General features: G+C 40.9%; 1 protein-coding gene across 1 annotated transcript; it reads right to left on the bottom strand.

Annotated features, from left to right (window-relative positions):
- Positions 1-442: 442 nt before the first annotated feature.
- A4GNT (alpha-1,4-N-acetylglucosaminyltransferase) lies at positions 443-8669 on the bottom strand. Its single transcript, XM_064277275.1, has 2 exons — positions 7812-8669; positions 443-1900 (listed from the first exon to the last, which is right to left on the bottom strand). The coding sequence occupies exons 1-2, from the start codon at positions 8220-8222 to the stop codon at positions 1286-1288; spliced, it is 1026 nt and encodes a 341-aa protein (XP_064133345.1). The 5' UTR covers positions 8223-8669; the 3' UTR covers positions 443-1285.
- Between the last annotated feature and the right edge of the window lie 17167 nt (positions 8670-25836).

Here is a 25836-nt window from a genome sequence, read left to right as displayed (position 1 = left end):
CAGGGGCACAAGTCATGGGGCAGCCTTGGGGAGTTGCAGTAGGCCTTAGGATCTGACTATGGTGTCACCTCTCTAGAAGTCAAGAGCAAGTGGCTGGGAATAAATAAAGCTAGAGCAGAGACATGACTCATGAGTCTTCTTTAATAAGACTGTAAGAACAGTGATTCTCAAAGGGGAAGATATCAGATTGACAGGAGATGGATGGACATTGTTTGAAAAAGTATCAGCATTTTATATTTGGAGAAAAATGTAAACATTTTTTTTTTCCATAAAGCAAAGTACCAAAAGGAAAGTTGTAGGAAATCTTGACTGTTGGTTATTTGTAGAAGAAATATTGGTTCTCATAATCTCATGGAAAAAAGAGGTAAATTTTTATGTGAATCAGGGGTTTTTTAAAGTTTGAATTTTCAGTTTGCTTTTATGAGACAATTGGAATAGGATAAATGTGTGTGTGTTTTGGAAAAGAGTATGGTAAGGAATAACAAACAGCGACGGAAGAGGAGAAGACTGTCCCAGGGGCATGCGATAGTTATTATAAGTGCTGGAAACCTCATCTTCTTGATCCAGCTATATTTTCAGTACCTATTTTTTTTTTTTTTAAAAACAGTGCTTGGCACACAGAAGGGACTCAATTAATATTTACTGATTGAATGTATGTCAAAATCAGGACTGGAAACCAATTCCTCCCAACCCCCCACCCCAGTCAATGTTCTAATAGGTCCTGGAATTAATCTTAGAGTAGTAAATAGAACATGTAGCAAAATTGCTAGCTGCCTATCAAGGCATCGATTTTCTTTTTCTCCTTAAACTTCCCAGTGTCTCTCGCAGCTATATTCTGGACAGTGAGATGTCAGGGGAAATTATATGGTACTTCAGGGAAGTCTTCATAAAATAAAGGGCTTTCACCTTTCCTCCTCCCTTCAACGTGCAGCCTAGAATGCAGGCATGGCTGGAGGTCAAGCAGCCATCAGGGACCATGGGCCGTGGACACTAAGTGTGACAAGCAGAAAGATGCAAGAAGCCTGGGCCCCTGATGCCTGCAGAGTTAGCATGTCAGCCGTGACCTGTCTGCCTTCAGACTTCTTTCACATGAGATAAAATATGCTTCTGTGTTTTATAAGCCGCTGTTCTTTGGGATTTTTTTTTATTATAGACAGAGAAACCTAATCCTAATGGAAATGTGGGTAAGCCCCCAGCTCCCCCGCAAAAGTGGAGATCAGGTGAAAATGTGGCACTCCAGGCAGTGTCCAACCCATGCTATTGCAGCAGCAACCCAGCATGGGCTCTATTTGTTGCCTAGACCCAGGTTCCCAGTCACTGACTCCTCTGGGCCTTGAATCAGGTCCCTGTAAGTCGTGGGACAGTGCTTGCGGTAGAGATTTTCCACCAGTGTATTGCTTCCTCTAACCACAACCCTACCCTCCTGATTCATGTGGTTCCACAAATGCAGGGCATAGGAGTCATTGAAGCTCGGATCTGTGTCCCAGACAGAGTAGTAGCGCCTCCACTCTCGGAAGGAGATGGGATAAAATCTCTGCGGGTGTAGGAAGGACAAATTCAGACACCTGAGGTCACTCACCTCCTGGAAATTTCCAAGTCTGCACCACACCCTCAACATCCTCGTCATCAAATAAGGGCCCTGGTTGCCCCAAATGTCTGAATTGTAGTGCTCAACAAAGTTTTCCATGCACTCCCACAGAAAAGGGTGGTGGGGGAGAAACCCGAACACCCCATTACTAGAGTCCTGGGAGGCCTGTGCAGCCAAAAAGTTCTCCTCAGGGATGGGCCTGATGGAGATGACATCGGTGTCCATGTAGATGCCACCGTATTTCCAGATGATGGCCAGGCGGGACGCATCTGAGCTGACATGGAGCCAGTTTCTCTCTGTGCTGGTGTTGATCTGTAGGAGCAGGTACAAATCACCCCCAAGTAGCAGGGAACCGGTGAGCGTCACATCAGGAGGCCATGCCCAGGGTAGCTTTGGGGGAAAGAAGGACCGCTTCCCAAAACTCTTTGCCAAAAGCCCAGTTTTGAAAATTTACCAAACTTACCTTCACCCCAAAAAGTTGCCTTTAAATAAAAAGTTTACAGCAATCAATATTGATGGGAAAATTTCAGCAGCTTTTAAAGATTTCACGAAATTGAAAAAAAAAAATTTTTTTTTTTGAAGCAATGGAAAGGTAAAGAAGATACCCAGAGGGGATTTCATAATGAAATGTGTAAGTCTTTTCTTCAATGTGAGTGTACAACAGCCATAAATGTGAAACTGTAAAGGATCATAAAAAAGTTCTAAAAATGATTTTTAAAAAGCTAGGATACCATAAGAAAAATCAATATGTATGATACTTGAAAAATTGGTAAAAGAATATTAAAATGTCTGCATGGATGCTTTCACTCATTTCTTAATTTTTTTAATAATATTTTTTGAGGGTCTGCATACTATGTGCCAAAACCCATTGCTGTCGAGTCAATTTCGACTTATAGTGGCCCTACAGGACAGAGTAGAACTGCCCCATACGGTTCCCAAGGGGCGCTTGGTGGATTTGAACTGCCGACCTTTTGGTTACCAGGCATAGCTCTTAACCACTACACCACTAGGGTTTTCACTATGTGCCAGGATCTGTTAAAACTGCTAGGAATACTGCAGTGAATAAAGATTTTTACTGGGAAAAGACAGACAATAAACAGCTATATAACATGTTGGGTATTAGTAGGGACGACAAAGAAAAATGCATTTGAATTATGGTATTGTCGAAGAATGTTGAATTTACCACAGACTGACAGAAGAACGAACAAATCTGTCTTAAAGAAGTACAGTCAGAATGCTCCTTAGAAGCGAGGATGGCAAGACATGGTCTCAAGTACTTTGGACATGTTATCAGGAGGGACCAGTTTCTGGAGAAGGACATCATGTTTGGTAGAGCATCAGCAAAAAAGGGGAAGACCCTCAAAGAAATGGACTGACACAGTGACAACAATGGGTTCAAATACAATAACGATTGTGAGGATGGCACAGGACCATCCTGTTATACATAGGGTCCCTATGAGTTGGAACCAACTCAATAGCTGACAATAACAACAATGAAGGAAAAAAAAAAAACAAGGTGAAGGGGCTATGACAAGGGTGGGCTGGAGTACTATCTCATATAGGGTTCTAGCAAGGGCCACTCGAACATAAATGAAGTAGGTGGGTGAACACTACAGATATCTAGGAGAAAAGGATTCTAAGTAGAGAGAACAGCAAGTGCAGGGGCTCTGAGGCAACAGCACGCTTGGTCTGTGCAGGAACAGGAAGGAGGTGGTATGGCCATAGCAGAATGTGGACAGGAGAGGGGTAGGACTCAGGATCAGAGAGGTGTGTGGTTGGGGAGGGAGGCAGACCTTGGCGGCCAGAGTAAGGACTTTGAAATTATTTGGAAGATTTGGAAGAAAGGAGTGATGAGATTTGACTTAGTTTTCAAGGGGCTCCTCTGGCTGATGTGTGGGAAACAGGCTGGGAGGGGGAATGACAAGGGCAGAGGCAGAGGCAGAGGCAAGTTAGCAGCCTATTGAAATAATCCAGGCAAGAAATGATGGTGGCTTGGACCAGGGTTATAACAGTGGAAGTGAGAGAAGTGGTCAGATTCTGGGTACATGTTGAAGATAAAGCTGGTGAGCATTTGCTGATAGATTGGATGCAGGGTGAAAGAAAGAAGAGTCAAGGATGACTGCAAATACAAAATATGAGCAAAACAAAAAATGACTTTTAAAAGAATTTTAAAATCATTATAAATGGCAGTATTCCTATATGGAATGCTAAATTTTTGAATACAGAAAGTAAAATCTATTTTTCTGAATTTAAATACACCGATTGAAAGGTTAAACATTGATCCTTGATTTTTGACAAAATGAAGCATTCTTTAACATTCTGCTATAAAGCCAAATAAAAGCAAGTCAACTAAGACTTTTGAAAACTCTACACACAGTTGTTAAAAATTATCACATTCTACACAACTGCTGAAAACCTCACGAATAACATTTATCAATAACTGTTTCAACCTCTTTATATTCTACACAAATCCTCAGAGATATGTCCAATTATTATTCTTACTTTTCAAGTGAAAAATTAGAAGGTCCAAGAAGTTCAGTAATCTGCCCAAGCTAAGAGAGGCAGAGGCTGGATTTGAGCCCAGGCAGTCTGGGTTCAGGCAGATAGTCCAGAGACTTAATCAAAAGAAAAAGGTTTTGGTAAAATAAGTAAATTTGATTATTTTATAGGTTGGTGATTGTTAAGGCAGACCCAGAGCCATTGGGTAATTGGATACCAACAGCTGCACAGAGCTAGAGGAGGAGGAATGCTGCCTCGATGTGAGCTACTGGGCTAACATCAGCCTAAAACACACGAGCTCCAACAGGGGTGAGCACCAGGAAAGAAAGGTATTTGGGGTTCTGGCTGTTCAGAGAACAGTTGCCCTATCCCCAGTCCACCCCACAGTACTCATTCCTGGGCATTTTCAGGGGCTACACATTGCCCAATCAGTGGTCATCAGCAGGTGATGGCACATTGGGTCCTGTGGTGGCCTACCTGGACCAGAACATGCCACAGGCCAGAGCCCAAAGGGTATGGTGGTGTGGTTGCTGTAGATGCACACCATGCAGGCTCAGATCGAAGAGATACTTAAGGGCTTTGCACAGGGGCAGATTATCCAATAAGCAAGGTAAGCACAGAGTTTACCTTGCTTACCAGATCGTCTGTAGTGAACAATTTCATACTTTTTCACTACATCAAAGATTCTGCTTCTAGGTATGGATGGCATCTGTCTCTCTTCCAAGTCCATAGCACCTTCCTACAGAATCAAAGCCTCTTTTCAAATTTACAATCCCTGACAGGGGCTGGTGACCCAGTAAGCAAGATAAGCACAGGCTTATTTGTACTTACTTACTAATCTGTACGGGAACAATTTCAGATTAGTAAGTAACCACAGATAAGCCCCTGCTTACCTTGCTTATTAGATAATCTGCCCCTGGCTCTGTACCCCAGGGTCCGTGGAAGAGGACATACCTACTAAAATCCAACATAGTAAAATTAGGGCCAAGCTCAAAGCAATGCAAACTGTGCTCCGTGGAATATTAGTTTCAAGAAATATTTATGTGTTACACCAAGAGAGAGCTCCATGCTCAAATAAATTTGGGAAATGCTGGGTTAAACCAAGTTAAAGTTTCTTCAGTTCAGGACTGAACAGAGCCTTTAATATGCTCATGTGCATGATTAGTCTGTGAGAAAAAGTTGTCGCATGCAGCATCTCCCAAACTAATTTGATTAGAGATTTCTTTTTCCAAGGAGCAAAACACAATTTAGATCATGTTGGTCTAGCCCAGGTTTCCGGAAGCGTGGCCTAAGGGCCACCACCTGCTTGTTTTTCTCCTGGGGCATCAATCTGGAGTCTCCAAGTGGTACAGTTAACTCGCTCAACCTAAAGGTTGAAAGTTCGAGTCCAGCCAGAGGTACCTCCAAATCTACTTCTGAAAACTCAGCCATTGAAGACCCTACAGAGAGAAGTTCTACTCTGATACACGTGGGGTCACCATAAGTCGGAATCGAGTCAACAGCAGCTGGCTTGGTTTTTTGGTTCTAGAGCACGGCTCCAGCAGGCTAGTACTGAGAGCCTCAGAGAGCAAACCTGTGCTTCCCCTTCCACCTGGAACCCCTCCACTCCTGACACCTTCCTCCCTGGCCAGCAGCCTACTTCGTTGCTGCTGCAGGGCCATGCTGGTCTCCTCCTACATGTTGGAGCCTCCGATGTTGGCAATTTCCAGGAACCAGATGGTGGAATCTCAAACCAGTGAGTGACCTCGCCACCAGCCAGCTCCCAATTTGAGACTTCCAGGCTCTGTGAGCTCTCCAGGCTCTCCAGGAGGTGAGAAGCGCACCCTGGGATGTAGAAGTCACTGGGGCCAAGTGAAACGAACCACAGGGTGCACCTCACTCCACTCCCTACCTGTGTGGCCTGCTAGGTACTCCCCACCCCACCCAGAAAATGTCTCCAGTTTACAGCAACTAGGGGCAAAGTGTGTGCTCTCCACCCAGGACAAGCTACCCGGTCCCCGGGCAAATCAGGTGGGTTAGGGCGGGGATTTTCTTTCTTTTTTCAGTACTGTACTATAGCAGGAAGCCCTCATGGTGCAGTGGTTAAAATGCTTGGCTGTTGACTGAAAGGTGGGCGATTCGAACCCACCAGACACTCTGAGGGAGAAAGACGTGGCAACCTGCTTCAGTAAAGATTTACAGCCTTGGAAATCCTATGATGGCAGTTCTACTGTGTCCTATATGGTCACTATGAGTCGGAATCGACTCAACAGCAGTCGATTTGGTTTTGATATTTCATACTATAGTAAGCTGAATAATGGTCACACAAAGATTTCAGGTCCTAATCCCTAGAACCTGTAAATGTTACCTTATATGGGAGAAAGGTTTCACTGATGGGATTAAGTTAAGGATCCTAAAATGGGAAGATTTTCCAGGATTATCCAGGTGGGCCCTAAGGTTATCACAAATGTCCTTTTAAGAGAGAGGCAGAGGGAGATTTCATACACACAGAGGAGAAAGGGCTGTGAAGACTGAGGCAGTGAATGGAGTGATGGACTACAAACCAAGGAATGCCAGCAGCCCCCTGAAGCTGGCAGAGGTAAGAAACAGTTCTTCAGAGGGAGCACAGACTTGTGAAACTGATTTCAGACTTCTGGCCTCCAGAACTGTGAGAGAATAAATTTCTGTTATGTTAATTTGCCAAGTTTGTGGGGATTTGTTACAGTAGTCAGAGGAAACAAATACAAGTTTCTACATAACATTATCAGTTTTGCCTCTTAGCCTGCAAGAGTGAAATATTTACCATCCGGCTTTTTACAGCAAAAAGTTTGCTAACCTTTGGTCTAGTTTGTGATTAGAATTTAGATAAGTCTTTATATGTTAACCAAATAGTAATATTTTGATGTCAGTTTTTAAATTATCTTTTGTTTTTTTAAAGAATTTTATTTATAAACTAAAACATCTACTACTATCATGTGTATTTTCTTCTGTTTTTTTTCATACATAAATATGTGTGAGTTTTGCATAGCTGAAATCATTATTATAATTACATTATAATGAAGGGTTTATGCTTGTAGTCTTCATAAGATGTCATATTTAAAGCCTGTATAATGTAATCATTGGGTGATTATACTGTAATTTCCTTAAATATTTCTTGATTGTGGGTTCTCTGAGAGAGATATTTAATTGAAATATTATTTACTTATTATGTTATGCTACTAGGATGATTACAAAATTCCTATGAGCTTTAGGGGTTTCTTGATCATATTTTAATATAAACCAATTTCACACAGCAGCATTCTGCCTGATCCTTCATGCACTTTCTATCTTCACCATTTTCAAGTTAAATATTTTCTGGGTTCCCCCTCAGGTGGAAAAAAGTTTAACACTGGTGGATTTAAAACTGATAGTGAAAAATAAGTCACCTATTCACCTAGAAAAGATACAGAAACTCATTCAGTTAAAAGATAGTCTCAGAATAACCTATGTCCCAAAAGAAATAAGGCTAGACGCAAAAGACACCAGACAGTAAAGATAGGCCTAACTTAGTGTCTCCTGGTTGCCTGATTTAGGGCACAGCATGGTAGAGAGAGGACCAGGCAAGAGTTGAAGCATCTGGGTTCTAGTTCCATCTGTGGCACCGAATCCCTTACCCTCAATCTACCCATCTATAAAGTGAGTAAGTTGCACTCAGTTCCTGAGGTCCCTCCCAACACTGACATTCGAAGATTCCCAGAACACTTACTTGAGTGTACCATGAAAACAGCGGTGTGTCTTCAAATAGCCTTTTCATATCCAAAGGGAAGAGGAAAACATTGTCTATTGCTGAGAGGAGGGAAAACGCTGGGTAAGTGGCATGTGGGGGCAGCTGTGTGGAATTGTTGAGGCCCTTCATAAAGAACACCACAGGCTGCTCAGGATAAACCCTGGCAGCCGACTCCACAGCACAGGAGACGAGCGGGGGTGGCTCCATTCTCTCTGAGGTCTCCAGGAACACAATGCTGCGTTGGTGGCTCAGGAGGGCTTCGGGCCCCTGGGGGAACTTGTAGGTAGGCAGGCAGGAGAAGAGGCTGCTGGACTTCAGGATCAGCTGGTACAGAAAGCCACAGGCAAGCAGTAGGAAGATCAACAGGGAGACCTGGAGCTCCTTCAGCATGTCTACTTCTCTCCCCTAGCCTGCTCCTTTAAATCAATGCAATTAATTGAAAATGAACATTCACAAACCCTGATGAAGATAGCATGCAAGAAAAGAAAATGATACATCAATATCACCTATAAACATAGATGAAAAAACCTTACATAAAATACGATGAAATGAAGTCCAGTAGTATTAATAAGAAAAATGCATCATAACCAATTAGGGTTTATATTAGGACTGCAAGAACAATTCACCATAGAAAACTGATTAATTAACTGGTTAATTGGAAAAATATTAATGGACTATATTACCTTAACAGACTAAAGAAGAAAAGCTGTATGATCATTTTGGCTCAACAAATGACCAAAAAAAAGGGAGGTGGCAGGGGGGAATAAAATGTGACATCCTTTCATGATTTTCAAAAGTACAAGGAAAATTTCTTAAGCTAATAAACTATCTACCCAAAAAGCCCACCAGAACATTAAAAAAAAAAAAAAAAAAGATCATATAGCAATCATTATACATAATATGAAACTTTTCAAGCATCTCTATCAAGGTTAGAAATATGATATGGAGGTTACTATTCAACATTATTCTGATAATTTTAACGAATGCAATGAAACAAGAGAAAGGGATTTCTACTATGAACATTAGAAAGGAAGAGGCAAAAGTATCACTAGTTGCAGAAAATACAGTCTACCTAGAAAATCCAAGATAATTTACTTAAAAACTAATAGAGCTAAGAAGAAAATTAACCAAAGAGGCTAAAGAGAGCATTGACATATCAAAACCAATAGCTTTTTTATACATCAACAATAACCAAGTAGAATATGTCACAGACAATAAAAACTTATATCACAATAGCAACAAATGCTTAGGAATAAACCAAATAAATACATCCTTTAAGAGTCCTTGGGTGGTGCAAACAGTTAACGTGTTTGCTTGCTAACCAAAAGGTTAGAGGTTTGAGTCCACCCAGAGGCACCTTGGAAGAAAGGCCTGACTATCTGCGTCCAAAAAATCAGCCACTGAAAGCCTTATGGAGCACAGTTCTACTCTGACACACGTGGGGTCGCCATGAGTTAGAGTCAACTTGATGGAAACTTTTTTTTTTTTCCTAAAATAACACAAAATAATAGGAAATATTTGTGTAGTGCTGACAGGTGCCAAGCATTTTCAATGATTTAATCCATTTAATCCTAACACTTTGAAGTGGATACTCTTATTACTCCCATTTTACAAATGAAGAAACTGAGGCACAGAGATGTTAAGCCATTTGCCCAAAGTCTGATCTCAGGCTTCAAAGTTTGTGCTTCTATTATTCACCCATACCTGCCTCTCTATTTTTTCAATACAAGTCCAATCAAAATTTCATTAGAACTTCTATGAAATTTGACAAGTTGATTCTAAAATTCATTTCAAAGAGAAAATGGGCAAGAAGAGAATAGAAAATATTTAAAGGGTGGTAAAAGAACCAGCGAAAAGATATGCAGGATCAACATGAAAGCACACTCTAAAGCTTTAATAATTTAAACAATTAGCATTGATCCAAAAAGAAATCAATAGACATATGGAATGGAAAAAAGAATCCAGAAATGGACCAATATACTCATATACGGGAATTTAGTATATGATGAAGTTGGCAGTTCAGGTGAGGAAGCAATGAAAGGATTATTCGATAAATGGTGTTGGAATAGTTGGATCTCCATTTGGAGAGGAAATTAAATTAGATCCCTACTCCACACTACAACAAAATAAAGTGGATTGAAGAGCTAAACAACAAACACATAAAAATATGAGGAAAAAATAGAGTAGTATGCTTTCATAATTTTGAGAAAATTAAGACAGTTGTCAAACAAATTATGGTATACATACTATTGAATATTCTGCAACAATTAGAAAGAATGAAGTAAATCTATATATAACAGCATGGAATGATTTCCATGACATTTAGTAAATGTGTAGCTTACAGAGTAATATGAACCCATTCATGTTTTTTAATTATGTAATCATACATATGAATATGAAGGCTAGACAGCGAATAAGGAAGACCAAAAAAGTTGATAACTTTGAATTACAGTGTTGGCAAAGAATATTGAATATACCATAGACTGCCAGAAGAACAAACAAATCTGTCCTGGAAGAAGTACAGCCTGGAAGAAGTACAGCCAGTATGCTCCTTAGGAGCAAAGACAGAGAGACTTCATCTCACTTACTTCGGGCATGTTATCAGGAGGGATCAGTCCCTGGGGAAGGATATTATGCTTGGTAGAGTGTCAGCGAAAAAGAGGAAGACCCTCAACAAGATGGATTGGCACAGTAGCTGCAACAATGGGCTCAAACAAAGCAACGACTGTGAGCTTGGGTTTCATTCTGTTGTACGTATAGGGCCGCTATGAGTCGGAACCGACCCAATGGTACCTAACAAAAACAACAGTTGTACACGTAAGTGTTTATAGAATTAAAAAAAGATCTGGAAGTTCACATCCTAAACTATTACCAGTATTTGAGAGAGCAAAGGGATGAGATGGGCTTTAATTTTTCCTCAGTATACATGTGTTCATATACATTAAAAAAATGAAAATTAAATGCAAATTAAGCTCAGTTATCACAAACTCAGGATCCTTGGAACGTGGAGTAACCAGCAACTAGTTTGAAAATTGCTGACCCAAAGCCTGGATGGAGATAGACTGAAGGCCTGACCAGTGATTGCTTCCCCAAGCCTGGTAGTTGTTTCCGAAATCCCAGAGGAGCATCTGATATAATACCCACCCTTTGTAAAGTGATGAAACTGAGGCACTGTGAGTGAGAGACCCCAGCAATCCTGACTCCCAGATCAGTGGTCCTTCTACCACATCACCCTGCCTACCCTCAAGAAGGGGGAGTAGGGTGATTCTGGGCAAACTACAGATGGAGCTGCAGGGATATGGGCACATATTGACCTGGTATAATGAACTACAGCATTAGCTGTTAACCAAAAGGTCAGCAGTTCAAATCCACCAGCTGCTCCTTGGAAACCCTATGGGGCAGTTCTACTCTATGGTAACGAGTGTATAAAGGCTAATATAATAAGATGCTCCTTATGAGAGAGCCTCTATTTCTGAAAGCTCTAGAAATCTGGGGTCCCTCACTTCCTCTCCCTTACTTGTTTTATTGCCTTTCAGATGTTATCTGAAGATACCCTTTTCAACCTTGAAACGGAATTATAATTTCTATTCTCACTTCACTCCTAGTTCTGCTTTTTCTTGACAACTGTAAAGGGTGTGGAGATGACACTGTTTAAGTAGTGAAACATGGGCATTTTGAGTGTGTTCATTGGTCTCCAGAGGACGCGCTCAGCTTCTTCACAGAGAGGAACTACTAATGGTACTGATGAAAAAATGCAGACTGAACCTTTTCAAAAGTTAACCCTGAGAAGGATCTTCAAGGAAATTACACTTTCAGTTTCCAAAACAGAATTTTGATGAAGATTTGAATTTATCTGAATTGCTCTCATAATATCTACAATCTGAAGTAATAAGGAAATCATTTCTATTTATACAGTTGACAAAACTAAAGCACCTCCTTTTCTTAAATTACATATTAAATTGAATTTTATAAAAAATACAGTCCAGCCAAATATTTCTAAAGTGATCAAATTAAAATACCTCACTATCAGCAGAAGTTTTAAAATACTAATGATCACCCTTTGGAGCCCTGGTTGTTAAACAAAAGGTTGGTTTAAGCCTTGGAAAGACCTATGGCCCAGCAGCTGAGCCTTTGAGCTCCGAAACTACACAGCTTCGGTTCAATACCCTCTCCATGACTTATTAGCTTAAACTTTCTAAGCCTCATTGTCTTCATCTGTAAAATGAGATAAAATAGTGCTTATCTCTTTGAACTGTTTTGTAGATTAAATGTGATAAAACCAAACTTGTTGCCATCAAGGCAATTCCAACTCACAGTAACCTGGTAGGACAGAGTAGAACTGCCCCATAAGGGTTTCCAAGGCTGGAGCCCTGGTCACATAGTGGTTACGAGCTCGGCTGTTAACCAAAAGGTGGGCAGTTTCAATCCACCAGTTGCTCTTTGGAAACCCAGTGGGGCAGTTCTATTCTGTCATATAGGCTCACTATGAGTCGGAATCAACACGATGGCAACAGGTTTCAGGATCACCTTTTATTAACCATTTACTGTGTTCCAGATACTCTTGAGCTCTTTGTGAACATTATCTCATTCAATCCTCTATTAAGTAGATACTCTTAGTCTCCTTTTTTAGAAATGAGCAAGCTGAAGATTAGCAAGTTAAGTAATTTGCCAAGACTACACTGTTAGCAAGCAGCAAAGCCACCAAAGCCCAGGTTCTGAACCACTACCTGCAGTGCCTCCCTCTCCATAAACGTTACCTCTAACTCTAACTCCAGGAAAGCAGATATATGTTTCCATTATTAGGTGGTCTACTTTTCATATTCCATTTAACTCTTATAGAGAACTCAAAACCAATGAATCAGGGCTTACCTTCTAGCCAGAAACGTGTGGTCAGCCAGTACTGAAGGTCTAAGAAATGAAGACAAGTTTTTCCTGCTATACTTTCTGATAAATCACCACTTAATCTTCCAATTCAACAACTCTGGAGGAAGTAAATCATTGGCAGAAGATTAAAGCTAAACAACAGGTGTTCAACAACACTGGGGGAAGTAAATCATTGGCAGAAGATTAAATCTATACAGAGACTTGGGGACAATGGGGGTTCACAAAATTTTTCAGGAGACCCACACACTAATCCTGCCTATTTGTGGATCTATCAGGAGAATTATAAGGTTTGGGGTCATTTCACCTGGAGAAAATTATCATAGTATAACCCTGGAGCACACAGATCCTGTGGCCAACCATTTTAGCTTGAACCAAAATCATGGGCAGAGACTTGGTAAAGCTTCTTCACCAGACAATCCTGTAAGTTGCTTCCAACTTTTCCTTATAAATTTTCATTAAAAAAAAAAAGCCCATCACCACAAATAAACAATGGACAAAGCCCAGTGATCTATAGCTAGCCTTGGTGCCCCAATGTCAGTTAAAGTAGCTGCAGGAAGGATCCTGGGCCTTGAGGCCCCTTCGTGCAGTATGAGCTTCCTCCTGCTCTCATGAAGTCAGCTTTATCGCCCTCCATTGATGTGCCAACCCCACCTCCTCTAAGTTGTCATTGCTCTCCTGTGGTCTGCTCCCCACCACCCCTGAAATGAGCACTTGGTGGTCCGCTTTAGAGCCATTCTCTACTGGGGGTGCCAGTAAAGTTCCTAACTGCATATCCTGGTACCTTCCAACTGCTTGTAATATGGCCCAAACTGTTGAACAAGTGGTTAAGGTAGAGAGCAGCAAATTAGTGGTCCTTGCCAGACACGGATGAATGTCAGCATCTATAATGCAGTGAAATGTTAAGCACAAAAAGGTAGGCCCTGCCTGATCAGGAGCCAAGTAGAGGGAACAACTATCGGTCTTTATTCACGTGGAGCAACAGAGGAAAAAGCAGAGTCAGAAATAGGAGAAGAAAATGGAATGTGTGGCAAATTACCTCTATGAACAACTGCCTCTTTTGCAGTGAGACCAGAAGAACTGAATACTGAACATTTTGATCAAAGATTCTATAGAAAGAATCCCGATCAAAAGAGGGAAAATTTTGAACAGAATTTCAAATCCTCTTGGACTGTAGACTTCCTGGAACCATCAAGTGTGGATGAACCCCTGAAACTATTGCCCTGAGATAATCTTTAAACCTTAAACCAAGAATATCCTCTGAAGTTTTCTTAAAACCAGACAATAGTTTAGCTTAACTAGTAAAAAAGGTCTGCCTTGAGCATTACGCTCTTTTAAAAGAACTATCTTTATGAGGTCAAATTGACAACAGCGAAAGATTAGATGGGAACCTTATGGGTCAGTGAGTTAATGCTAACGAAGGAGGAACAACTCAGAAAAGGAGGGTGAGAATGGTGGCACATCTCAAAAATATAATCAATGTCATTGATTTGTAGATGTAAAAACTGTTGAATTTGTGTAACTTTTGTTGTGTATATTCTCCACAACAAAATAAATTATAAAAAAAAGAAAGAAAGAAAAGAGCCAAGTAGAGGGTATCATGGAAATAGCACAGGGTTTGGAGTTATGCCTCTTCTCGTCAGGGGCTAAGGCCATCAGAACAAGTTCCTAAACTGCCCTGAGCCTCAGCTCCCTTGTAAAGTGAGGATAACTGACCAGAGGTTCATTGTGAAAGGGCTTTATAAACCAAAGAAGCAATTCTTACTTTTCACCAAGGAAAAGAGAAGAAAACTAGGATACTATACTGGGTTTTTTTGATTAACATAGACGGCATTTGGCATCCCTGAGGACAAACATTAAGGTCCCTCCCCACCCCCTACACCTTCCCCTCCGCTCCACCGCAGATGAATGAAATCTATTTCCCAGTGAACCTTTAAGAAGGAAATCCTCAACTCTATATGGGAGTTGATCAGATGTGTGCAGAAGCCAACAGTTAGGTCAGTGGTACCTGGGCCTTTTCAGGATTGCAGTCTGATGTCTGTCCCAAGTCTCCCTATGGAAGCTTCCTGTCATCTGAGCTATTGTACCTGGGACTTGCCACGGCCCCATATCCATTCCTTTCAGCCACCCCTGTGGCAGGAGGAGCAGAGCTAACTTCCTTTACTCCTCTCCTTTCTGCTTTATCTGGCTTGAACCATACTAACTTTTTGTCTATGCAGGCAGGAGCCACAGCAGCAGTTCTTAAACCAGACTCCACAGATCCCTAGAGGCTCCAAAATGGGCTTCAGGAAATCCTGATTCCCGGGCCATAGCTTACATCAGTACCTTAACTCTGGTTGTCATTTATCCACAACTTCTCCTACACACCACCTTCTCTAAGGAACGGCCTGCTCTTTGACCCTCCTTGGGACTTCCTCTGTTTAAAATTCCTCTGAATGTCTTTGCCACACAACCTTAGGCCTTGTCCAACCAGGCAAGCAACCCCTAGGGACCCCAGTGAGATATCTGAGGAAAGATGTACAAATAGCTACTCATCTTTGAGCAATAGATGGGTCTGGATACACTGTCAGCAGTCATGTGTACATCCAGACATCATTTACTCTCCTAGGAGTTTCTGCCTTGTGTGAGAGAGTTCTCACTTCCTCCATTATAATGTAAGCCAGGCTTAGTTAATCCAAAGGCTATGTAGCCTGGGGGAGCCTGGGTAATTGTTGCTGACTGAGACCTTAGAAAATGTGTGTTGGTGTAGCCCCAAAGAGATGAAACTCTGAATCCACTGTTTATTCTCTTTTAAAATTCTGGTTTTTGGATGATTGGAGCTACTGTAGATTTAAAAAAAAAAGGAGGGGGGGGAAGCAGTACAGTGAGGTAAACAGCAGATCTAAAGCAGAGATTTCCCCAAGTCTTCAGCCTTACAGATAAACTCTGATAACCTCAATTGGAAATAGTTCAGTATTTGGGACTACGTCCTTCTTGCATAAAGGTCCCACTGTATTAAGAAAGGAAAGTTAAAGGAATTTTTAACAATAAGTGTTTGTTGAATTCAGTTGTGCATAAAAAGCACACCTCTCAATCCTGTAGCTTCTTTGAACTCAGATTTACTGCAAGAAGGAAATGTTCAACCCAGCAATACTTGTCCTATTTACTTTGGAGCCTTTGAAACCACAGTTCCGGTTTTGAAAACATCTGTTAAGCAAATGGAACTGATAAGCTTGTTAAAGCATTCAGCTATTAACAGGGAAAAACCAACACATGGAGTGTTATCTTATCAACATTCCCAATTCTTTTCGCCACTGTTCTGAAGCTGGAATGGAGACTGGTGTGTTGGGTTTCCATGAATGGAGGAGTTGGCTAGACAGAGTCTGTTCACTGCATAGTGAGAAACAATTCAGAGCATTCTACCTGGGAACCCATGGGGGAAAAATAAAATAATTGGTGCACACTGAGGGGTGACTTTATCAATATTAATCCTGAAAAATTTTTTTTTTACTAAAACTCAGTGAGTTAGCAGCAGAGTAAAATCTCTTTGACTTGTAGCAATATTTTAAACAGATCTGCTTTTCTTAAAAAATGGTCCTAGCTTTGTGTTTCTGGTAATAATGCTGTTTGTTCTCCACTCAGCCATACCAGTCAAACATGCCACTGTTTATAAAACCTTACACAGCTATGTTTCTGGGATTTGTTCTGGAAATTACTGCATTGACACATCTATTTTTTCATTTTTTAAATTTGCAGATAAAAGAGGGAATGGTGGTTAATAGCAGGGAGATAAGAGAAAACGCTTTTTCTCAGTGAACCAGTTATGACCCACACACCCCCCTCTAAAGGTGAAGAGAGGGGTCTGCAAGAATCCTACAGAAGACAGTCCCACTGCCTAAGGGGGATGCTGTTTGAAGGGACTTTGCTAATAGGTTCTATAAACCAGTGTTTAGTTGTTTCTTCCCATAAGGAATTGGGAACATCTTGGGACCATGTATGCTAAGTGTCTACAAGGCACAACACCATTATAAAGTCTGAGCGGCTGTGAGAATGAGCATTTCCCAATATGGCTGAATGAAGCCCAGTGTTAAGCTTCTACTCACTGATTCTCTTCCACATGTTTTCATGATAATCCATTTTTGAGCCATAGATGAGGTCGGAGCTGCTCTAAAGATTTGGAAAATTTGCACCAGTGGGGAAGGGCAACTTTATTTGTAACAGAAACCCATAAGAGGTGGAACTGTCCTCCTTACCCTAAGCCTAGCCTCTCTGCTTTCTCTGTCTTGCTTTTGTCCTTCCACACACCCCTCAATATGTCCTTTTACTACCAACATTAAATCTCTTTAAATGGAAATCTTTGTTCTCCCTAATTTCAGTGCCTTACAATCAGCATGCACCCAGTTACCCAGGCCAAAAACCAGGGAGTCATTCTTGACTTTTTCCTCTCCTTACTGCTCACATACAAACTCTGTTAGTCCAGGTCCTCTGAGAAGCAGATTAAATGTGTAAGGATTTCATTAGGGGAAATGCCTGTATAAAAGAAAATAGGAAGGGAGCTGCAGAAGGCTGAGGAAGCTGCCAGATTGCAATGCAAGTTCTACTACAAGTGAAGAAGAAAGGGAGAAAAACTTGGGTGGAAGTGTTCTAGGTTGATTTGTAGTCTAAGGAAGGTTCAACAAAATCATCAGAGAGCTGTCAAGACAAAGTCTACCTCAACTAGAGGAGATCTGTGTCTCTCAGGAGTGGGGCTATTTCAAGATCTCTGCTACATTCAGTCATTGGCTGGGAGCAGCCTGAGGGAGGAATGGCCTTGGCACAAACAGCAACGTATTTCATAGTGTAGCTGCTGGCACCATTTGTCAGTTATGCTCCCTCTAGTTGGAGGTCTGTGAGGTGCATTCTCATGACAGCCACAGTCTGCCCCTTGTGCTAAACAATTCTTCTCCACACAGGTTCCTCCATGGTCCCCATGGGTATTTCTTCCTGAGGGGAAATTAAGAAGAAGGTCAATGAGATGAACTACACTGTGGTGATCTCAGGGCTGCAACTGGTACTCATCCTCTTCCTCCTCCACTATCCACTCTAATTCCCTTCATGCTCAGTGATAACCTCATCAGGTGTTGGTAGCATAGCTGGTGGTGCAACTCAAATCTTCATCTCTGAAGTGCCGATCCATGGTACACATGCTGGTCTCGGTTCAGTGTTGCTGCATGTCCATTCACAGTTACAGTGGGGCAAGAGAGTACCAGGAGGTAACTAAGAGGATTGCCAAGATTCCATACATATTGTAAAAGCAGACTTACCTCCTCCAGCTGATCAAGGTTAATTACCCCTACCAGTATAACAGCTCTTTTTATAAAGACCAAAGTGTGCTGTAGCAGTTTTTAATTTAAGGGCACCCTTGCTGTATTTCCTGGCAAGAGTCCACTCTCTATGCAAACCAGGACCTCCAACATTTCAGAGTTACAGGAATGAGAAGTACAAAAACCTTCAATAGATCATTAGGAGTGATGGTCAGTGGGGCCGCTTCTCATTACATTCCTTGATTCTGAAATCTATATGTCCTTCCTATTGGATACACAGCATTATATAGAGGTCTCTGAATTGATATGACTATACTGTGCCCCGAAGGATGGCAGCCCATTCTTTCAGAATGTTTCCTCTTGTAACTTTAGAAGGCCATTCCATAAAGCTGCCTCTGGGTGGCCCAGTATGTGATACAACCAGTAGATCTTATAGTAATGGATTCAATCCTGCACCTCCGTCACTGTAAATTGAGTCCTCCGGTATCTTAGTTATCTAAAAAAAGTGCTGAAATACCATAAGTGGATGGATTTAACAAGCAGAAATTTATTTTCTCACAGCCAAGGAGGCTAAAAGTCTGAATTTCAGAGCACCAGCTCCAGGGGAAGGCTTTCTTTTTCTGCTGGCTCTGGGGTAGGTCCTTGTCATCAATCTTCCCCTGGTCTAGGAGCCTCTCAGCACAGAAACTCCAGGTCTAAAGAACGCACTCCACTCCCGGCTCTTCCTTCTTTGTGGTAGGATGTCCCTCTCCTTTCTGCTCAATTCTCTCTTTTATATCTGAAAAGAGATAGACTCAAGGTACAACATAATCCTGTAGATTGAGTCCTGCCTCATTAACGTAACTGCCTCTAATCCTGCCTCATTAACATCATAGAGGTTAAGATTTACAACACATAAGGTAATCGCATCAGATGACAAAATGGTGGACAACCACACAATACTGGGAATCGTGGCCTACCCAAGTTGACACACATTTTGGGGGGACACAGTTCAATCCGTAACACCAGGTCAAATGCTATGCTATATGGGACTCCATAACTGTGAATCAAACATTCTACACCCCCCAGATAGTGGTGTGGGTAAAGCTCTGGGGGCAGAAAAGGCAAACTCGCACCTGGATATTCATTCCTGTGAGGATGAAACATTGTCTACTTCCAGGATTGAAGGGGCTCAGTGTAGTCAACTTGTCACCACATAGCCAGTTGGTCTCCTCAAGTAATAGTGACATACCAAGGACTTAATGTTGGTCTCTGTAGCTGACAAGTTGGACTTTCAGAGGCAGCAGTACCTAGATCAGTTTTAATAAGCAGAAGTTCATGCTGTTAGGCCAGTTCATAGCCTCCATCTCTGCCACTGTAGCCACTCCAGTCATGTGTCACCAGGCCAGTTTTGGGGTGGTAGCCAATAGTGAAGACTAGCTAATATCAACTGACCAAGTCATTTCATCTATGTGGTTTCTCAGTGCATCTTCTATGGTGGATGTATTCTGGTGGATATTAGCATGTGACAGAAAAATTGTTTCCATTCCTATATATTTAGGCACATCCCTCAACCCCAGATCTGCTTGTCTTCCATCTTCCAATTCTTGTCCTTCCATGTCCCCACCAGACACTGTCACCATTGGCCACTACCCAGGAATTGAGATATATTTTCACCTCACGTCACTTGTCCTTCCATAAAAATTGTTTGACTTTTTGACCAGGTACACTGCTCACAGCTCCACCCTCTCCACCGTCTTTTAGTCCCTACTCCTGACAATGGTTATAATGCAGCCATTGCATATTTTCACCTGTCACCTACATATCAAGTATCAGCTACTCCAGGAAGACACAGTTAAAAGATTATATATATATCCACCACTCCTCTATCAATTTGTCATACTATAGTGGTTTTCATGTTGTTGTGATGCTAGAAGATATGCCACCAGTATTTCAAAAACCAGCAGGTTCACCCATGGTAGACAGATTTCAGTAAAGCTTCCAGACAAAGACATATTAGGAAGAAGGACTTGGCAGTCTACTTCTAAAAAAATTGGCCAATGAAAACCTTATGAATAAAGATACAAGGAAAACACTAGTCAAAAGGTCTAAAGGACCAAATGAACCAGAGACTCTGCCAGCCTGAGACCAGAAGAACCAGATGGTGCCCAACTACCACCAATGACCGCCCTGTTAGGGAACACAACAGAGAGTCCTGGACAGAGCAGTAGAAAAATGTGGAACAGAATTCAAATTCACATAAAAAGACCAGACTTAATGGTCTGACAGAGACTGAAGGAACCCCGGAAATTATGGCCCCGGGACATTCTGTTAACCCAGAACTGAAGCCATTCCTGAAGCCCACTCTTCAGACAAAGTCTAAGCAGGACTATAAAACAAAAAAATAATACATGTGAAGAACATGCTGCTTAGTTCAAGTTCAATCAAATATACAAGACCAAACGAACAGCTCCTGTCCAAAAGTAAGATGAGAAGGCAGGAAGGGACAGGAACTGGTTGAATGGATACAGGGAACCCGGGGTAGAAAGCAGGAGTGCGTTGTCACATTGTGGGGATTGCAACCAATGTCACAAAACAATATGAGCATAAATTTTTGAATGAGAAATTAACGAGCTGTAACCTTTCACCTAAAGCACACACAAAAAAGCCTTACGAATAGCAGCAAAACATTGCCTGATATAGTGCCCAAAGACGAGCCCCTCAGATTGAAAGGTACTCAAAATATGACTGGGGAAGAGCTGCCTCCTCAAAGTAGAGTCAACCTTAATGACGTGGATGGAACAAAGCTTTCAGAACTTTCATCTGCTAATGTGGCATGACTTGGAAAGAAATAACCGCAAACATGCATTAACAATCAGAACATGGAATGTACAAACTATGAATCTAGGAAAAATGGAAATCGTGAAAAATGAAATGTAACATATAAAGATTGATATCCTAGGCATTAATTAGCTGGCATGGACTGTTATTGGCCATTTTGTCTCAGACAATCATATGGTCTACTATGCCGGTAACAACAAATTGAAAAGAAATGGTGTCACATTCATTGTCAAAAAAAAAAAAAAAACACTCAAGATCTATCCCAATGTACAGCACTGTCAGTGACAGGAAAATACCCAACAACCTACAAGGAAGACCAGTTAATATGACTATTATTCAAATTTGCACACCAACCACTAATCCCAAAGATGAAGAAATTGAAGAATTTTTACCAACTTCCGCAGTCTGAAATTGATCAAACATGCAATCAAGATGCTTTGACAGTTACTGGTGATTGGAATATGAAAGTTGGAAACAAAGAAGGATCAGTAGTTGGAAAATATGGTCTTGGTGAAAGAAACGTTCTGGAGATCCCATGAGAATTTTGCAAGCCTGATGACTTCTTCGTTGCAAATACCTTTTTTCAACAACAAAAATGGCAACTATACACATGGACATCACCGGATGTAATACACAGGAATCAAATTGACTGTATCTGTGGAAATATATGGAGAAGCTCAATATCAAGAGTCAGAACAAGGCCAGGGCCAACTGCAGAACAGACCATCAATTACTCATATGCAAGTTGAAGTTGAAGCTGAAAAAAAGTAAAACAAGTCTACGAGAGCCAAATTACAACCTTGAGCATCTCTAAATCCCACCTGAATTTAGAGACCATCTCAAGAATTGATTTGGCGCATTGAACACTAATGACCTAAGACCAGAAGCATTGTGGGATGACATTGAGGACGTCACACATGAAAACAACAAAAGATCATTAAAAAGACAAGGAAGAAAGAAAAGACCAAAATAAACATCTGAAGAGATTCTGAAACTTGGTGTTGAACGTAGAGCAGCCAAAGTAAATGGAAGAAATGATGAAGTAAAAGAGCTGAGCAGAAGATTTCAAGGGCAGCTCGAGAAGACAAAATAAAGTATTATAATGACATGTGCAAAAACCTGGAGTTAGAAAACCAAAAGGGGAGAACATGCTCAGCCTTCCTCAAACTGAAAGAACTGGAGAAAAAATTCAAGCCTGGAGTTGCAATATTAAAGGATTCTATGAGCAAAATATTGAATGACACAGGAAGCATCAAAAGAAGATGGAAGGAATACACAGAGTCACCATACCAAAAAAGAACTGATTGATATTCAACCATTTCAGGAGGTAGCATATGATCAAGAACTGATGGTATTGAAGGAAGAAGTCCAAGTTTCACTAAAGGCATTGGCAAAAAACAAGACTCCAGGAATTGCTGGAATAGCAACTGAGATGTTTCAACAAACAGATGCAACACTGAAGGTGCTACTTGTCTATGCCGAGAAATTTGGAAAACAGCTACATGGCCAACCAACTGGAAGAGATGCATATTTGTGCCCATTCCAAAGAAAGGTGATTCAACAGAATACATAAATTATTGAACAATATCGTTAATATCACACACAAGTAAAATTTTCCTGAAGATAATTCAAAAACTGTTGCAGAAGTACATCGACAGGGAGCTGCCAGAAATTCATGCTGGATTCAGGAGAATGAGGGATATCATTGCTGATGTCAGGTGGATCTTGGCTAAAAGCAGAGAATGCCAGAAAGATGTCTACCTGTGTTTTATTGACTCTGCAAAAGGCATTTAACTACATGGATCATGACAAATTATGGATAACATTGCCAAGAATGGTCTATGCACAGGTTCTATGTACTTAATTGTGCTCATGAAGAACCTGTACATAGACCAAGAGGCAGTCGTTCAAACAGAACAAGGGGATACTGTGTGGTTTAAAATCAGGAAAGATGTGCGTCAGAGCTGTATCCTTTTGCCATAATTATTCAATCTGTATGTTAAGCAAATAATCCAAGAAATTAGACTATATGAAGAACACAGCATCAGGTTTGGAGGAAGACTCATTAACAACCTGCAATATGCAGATGTCATAACTTTACTTGGTGAAAGCAATGCGGACTTGAAACACTTACTGATGAAGATCAAAGGCTATAGCCTTCAGCATGGACTACATCTCAACATAAAAAAAAAAAAAGAAAACAAAAACCCTCACAACTAAACCAATAAGCAACACCAAGATAAACAGAGAAAATATTGAACTTGTCAAGGATTTCATTTTACTTGGATCCACAATTGACACCCATGGAAACAGCAGCCAAGAAATCAAATGACGTATTGCATTGGGAAAATCTGCTGCAAAAGACCACTTTAAAGTATTAAAAAGCAAAGATGTCACTTTGAGGATTAAGTTGTATCTGATCGAAGCCATGATATTTTCAATCATCTCATATACACAGGAAGGCTAGACAATGAATAAGGAAGACGAAATAAGAATTGATGCCTTTGAATTACAGCGTCGGTGAAGAATATTGAAAATACCATGGACTGCCAGAAGAATGAACAAACCTCTCTAGGAAGAAGTACAGCCAGAATGTTCCTTAGAAGTGAGGATGGCGAGACTTGATCTCAAGTACTTTGGACTTGTTATCAGGAAGGACCAGTCCCTGGAGAGGGACATCACGTTTGGTAAAACAGAGGATCAGCGAAAGAGAGGAAAACCCTCAATGAGATGTATTGACACAGTGTCTGCAACAATGGGCTCAAACGGTGCAATGATTGTGAAGCTAGCGCAGGACTGGGCAGTGTTTTGTTCTGTTGTACATAGAGTCACGATGAATTGGAACTGACTTGACAACACTTAACAACATTTTATGTATATATATATATATATTTTTTATGTATATATACATGTTTTCTTTTTTGTTCCATTGGTCTATTTGTCTGTTACCGTGCCTGTACTTTTAAAATTCCATTTGTTTTTCACTATGTGTTAATGTGTTAGTATTGAAAAACTGCATCCTCTTTTGATTTCCCCACATGCTTTTGGAGCAGCAGCACCAGCAGGGCAAAAATAGCTTAAGAAGGTGTAAGCAATGGTGAAGCCCATGTTCCTAGAATAAATTGATCTAAAAGAATGCAGAGTTAAGAAATAGACAAAAAATTTTGATTGGGTAAAACATATTCCTGAAAGAAAAGAATAAAAAGGAGAAGAAAGGTGTCTTAGTCAGCATTCTAGGGAAATAGAACCAGCGAGATATACATATACACATACACATAGAGAGAGAGAGAGATTTACTTCAAGGATTGGCTCACATGATTGTAGAGGACTGGCAAGTCCAAAATCCATAGGTCAGGTGATAGGCTGGAAACTCCTGAAGGCCTGCATCCCAAGATCTGTAGGTCAGGCAATGGGAAGAGTGAGTGAAAGTTCTGGCAAAAATATCTATTTATAGTCTGAGCAGAACACACCCTGGGGAAACTCCTTTTCTTGCTTTTCAGGCCTTCAACTGATTAATTGATTACATTATGGAAGATAATTACATTACACTGCATTGCATTGCATTATGTTACATTACATTACATTGGAGCCCTGGTGGTGAAGTGGTTAAGAGCTCAGGCTGCTATCCAAAAGGCCAGCAGTTTGAATCCTCTAGCTGCTCCTTGGAAATTGCCTGTATGGGACTGTTCTACTCTGTCCTATAGGGTCGCTATGAGTCAGAATTGAGTAGAGGGCAAACATGTTACGTTACATTACATGACGTTACATAAGGCAATCTGCTTTACTTAAGGCCAACTGATTTAATCACATATAACTACTCCATAACAGTAATCAGGCTAGTGTTTGATCAAAAAACTGGGAACTATAGCCTAGCCAGGTTGACACATAAAACTAACGATCCCATAGGAGAAGGAGAAGAAGAGGAGGAGGAGGAAGGTAAGAAGAGAAGGAGGAGAAGCAGTTGAAGCAGCAGCAGCATTTTTTTTTTTTTGAAAAATTTGAAAAGGAAGAATTTGAAATTATTTAAGTGGTAAAAACACAAAGTTTAAGTGAAAATGGTAGTCCAAAAGACATGCATGATGTGCTGAAAACATAAATTGTCTCTCGAGAGATTTCATCAGGATTCTGGAAAAATGACAACACCAACAGCAGAGTTTTTTAGTATCTCCAAGTCTCCATATAAAAATAGGGAGAACAACCAAATTGTAAAACCGAACACCCACAGACAACATTTACAACAAAAGCAGATGATAAAGCTATCCCCATACATCCCAAAATATGAACAAATGAAGGCTAATCACCAACAGTCACAGGAACTACATGGTAGCAGTTTCTGTGTCGGAGAAAGAAGGAGGCAATCAGGCCTGGGAGCAGAGGAAATTTAAAATATCCAGCAGAGACTCACTGGAAAGCATCACAAGGCAATATGAGAACAGCAACTAAAACTGGAATGGATTTTGTGCAGTATAATAATGCATGAGCACAAAGAACCCACAGTAAAATCTGAAGGGGCTGGAATAGCCTGAGCTCTGTGAACTCTGGAAATTGAACAACCAGGCCTGCTCTCCAACACAAGGCCCTGCACTGAAGAAAAACTGATAGGAATGGAATCAAAATTTTACAGGATAGAGAATTCCACTTCCAGAAAGACGGAGTAACAGGAACAAGATTTACCCTCTCACATGAAATAACAAAAATCTAGACAAAATATATGAAGCAATGGTTCTCAAGGTATTGCATAATAGGCAGTGAAGAATAGTGATCCCTAGGGATGGATAACAAATAAGGTAAGCCCTATGATTGCCCCAGCTTACTACCTCAAGAGAATTTTCAGGTCACAGCATAGGGAGGAGAACCCAGGCAGAGTCCAGCAGATCCTTTTCGCTGAGCAGACCCAGACCTGAACAGATCCAGATCAAGGTAGCTAAATTTCCCAGGGAAGAATCCTGGAGAAGAACTCTGGAGATCCACAGAGAGTCACATTTGAATATTAAGCAGAATAATGATCAATGCATGTGTGC

Source organism: Loxodonta africana, chromosome 26, assembly GCF_030014295.1.
Source record: "Loxodonta africana isolate mLoxAfr1 chromosome 26, mLoxAfr1.hap2, whole genome shotgun sequence".
NCBI lineage: Eukaryota > Metazoa > Chordata > Mammalia > Proboscidea > Elephantidae > Loxodonta > Loxodonta africana.
The sequence above is the reverse complement of the archived record's forward strand: the minus strand, read 5'-3'. Positions and strand labels throughout refer to the sequence as shown.